This window comes from Macrobrachium rosenbergii, chromosome 33 (assembly GCF_040412425.1).
Source record: "Macrobrachium rosenbergii isolate ZJJX-2024 chromosome 33, ASM4041242v1, whole genome shotgun sequence".
NCBI lineage: Eukaryota > Metazoa > Arthropoda > Malacostraca > Decapoda > Palaemonidae > Macrobrachium > Macrobrachium rosenbergii.
In genome coordinates, this window is record NC_089773.1 from 14,721,773 (window position 1) to 14,724,272 (window position 2,500).

A 2,500-nucleotide genomic window follows, 5' to 3' on the forward strand; every position below is an offset into this window, starting at 1 on the left:
CTGAATTTCCCGTACAGAGCTCCAGTGTAAGTAGTACCATGCACATTACATTCTTAGACATAGTGGAAGTTGAGTATCTCATTTACTTTGCATATTATAAGCGGAATATTTCATATTTTTCTTCGATATGTGGAAAAAATGCCCATTGGTTGTACAGTCTTGCTTCTAACAACAATATCTGTATTGATGAATAGATTTTAATCCTCCATTAAAAGTACCATACCAAAGAAGTATGCAGAACTGGACTTATGAGGTAAACATTTAACCTATAAGCTACAAAAATCATCCACAACATACCTGTCGTAAAACCACTAATCCGGCATCTGTGCATATATGGCAACTATGTCTTGCAAGGGGCGTGGCCTTTGCCTTGACTCAAAAGTGAAAACACTAGTAAATTAGTAACTAGGTTAGCAGCTTTCTGGGTGCGTATGGCAACTGCGCCACGTAGTGGGCGTGGCCTGTGCATTGACTTGGAGTGAAAAGGCTAAAATCAATTTGTATCTTCTATGCGTCTCTCAAACTCACGGCTCTTCTCTTGGTATATAGATTAGTAAGTAATTTCTCTCGTTATTAGATTTATGTTACGCATAGTGATAGTTGTGGCGGTAAAAGTAGTATGTATAATAATGATTGTAACTTTTCATTAATTTTCTATATTTCCCTAGGCTTTTGTTTTGTCTCGATTCATTTCTCAAATGAAAAATGTCTGTTTTCTTCGACATCTTCAATGACTGATTCCTACTTTGAACTAACCCATTTTATTATTTGAATGTGACTTGCTCTAATTTTCAAAGTGAACTGAACAGGTTCTTGAAACTTTGAAACTATTAGAGTATTGACATTTAAACTCAAAAATTACACTCAGAACTTGATCGTCACTGGACAGAGACCAGAACTACTTCTCCACACTTAACATTCATTTGTAAACTTTAATGACTTAAGAGATTCAGTAATGGAAAAAGTGGGTCCCGTAACATCTTACATTCCTTATACATCTCGTACAGGTATTTTTGTTCAACATTGCAAATATTGTTCATTGTGACAGTTATATTTGTTCAACCTTAAAATATTGTTCCTTCAGTTCATCTAGGTGTTGGAAATGATTTATATCCCAGTACTTGTCCCTACACAAAGAGACTCCACTCACATTTTTCCTCGTAAGGTACACGTACCATATACAGTACTGTAGGTTCTTTCCAACGCTACAATCTTCTCGTCACCTTTTCATCCAATCCCTCTTTTGTACCTCCTTTCAATACTCTTTCTTCCATCTTACTTTCCACCCTCTACAAACAACTGTTTCACAGTGCAACTGCGAGGTTTTCTTCCTGTCACACCTCTTAAACCTATTTACTGTCAGTTTCTGTTTCAGAGCTGAATGACCTCACAGGTCCTAGTTCTTGGACTTTTGCCTAAATTCTGTACCCCACTGGGTATCTTCTCACATTTCTGTCCAATTCCTGCGACTTGGTCCAGCTCCATTTGGTTCTAATCGTTTCAGAAGACATCATTTTCAATGTCGAGACTTCTTTTATCAGGTCCAGCCACGACGCCCAACTCTGCACCCACCACCATTGGACTGACATCAGATCCGCCGGTGCAGACTTCAAGTCCTGAGGTTCCAACAACTCATTCTCCAACAACGGTACCCCCAACGGAGCTGCCGACTGTACCCCCAACGATACTCGCTCCTGCAAACCCTCCAACAACATTGGTACCTACTACAGGCAAACCACCAACAACAGTGGAGCCCACTACAAGTAAACCACCAACAACAGTGGAACCCACCACTAGTAAACCACCAACAACAGTGGAACCTACAACTACCAAACCACCAACAACAGTGGAACCTACAACTACCAAACCACCAACAACAGTGGAACCTACAACTACCAAACCACCAACAACAGTGGAACCTACAACTACCAAACCACCAACAACAGTGGAACCTACAACTACCAAACCACCAACAACAGTGGAACCTACTACAAGTAAACCACCAACACCAACGGCTCCTACCTGTGACTATTCGCAGTTCGGAAGCACCCACACCATGCTGTTACCCCCAAAAGCGACATGTACCGCCCACCTGAGTGGGGTCACAGATGCTGACAAGGCCATCATCCTAGCGACTCACAATAACCACCGCGTGACGGTAAGTGATTTTCTTGTAGCCTAAAGGGGTATGAAGAATGATTATTATTATTATATTCAGATGAACCCTATTCATATGGAACAAGCCCATCAGAGGGGCCACTGACTTGAAATTCAAGCTTCCAAAGAATATTAAGGTGCTCATCAGGAAGTAAGAGAAGGTAAAGGGTTATACAGAAAGAATCAGAAATCACGAAGTTACAGAGAAGTTCAGAAAGGTGAATGACTTCGTGTCTTAGAAAGAAAATAACAGAATACCTTCAAGACTCGAACCTTTCTCCCCCAGATCGCCAAGGGTCTTGAAACGAGGGGGGCGCCTGGCCCCCAGCCAGCTGGGGCCAAC

General features: G+C 41.4%; 1 protein-coding gene across 1 annotated transcript in view; it reads left to right on the forward strand.

Annotated features, from left to right (window-relative positions):
• The first annotated feature begins 36 nt into the window (after positions 1-36).
• LOC136855956 (zinc finger protein 845-like) overlaps positions 37-2,500 on the forward strand; it is a 61,944-nt gene continuing 59,480 nt past the window's right edge. The window contains exons 1-2 of the mRNA XM_067133502.1: positions 37-2,158; positions 2,444-2,500. The exon at positions 2,444-2,500 is cut by the window's right edge and continues 45 nt beyond it. Of these exons, the coding sequence (XP_066989603.1) occupies positions 1,520-2,158; positions 2,444-2,500 (696 nt within the window). The 5' untranslated portion in view covers positions 37-1,519. The remainder of the gene's footprint in view (positions 2,159-2,443) is intronic.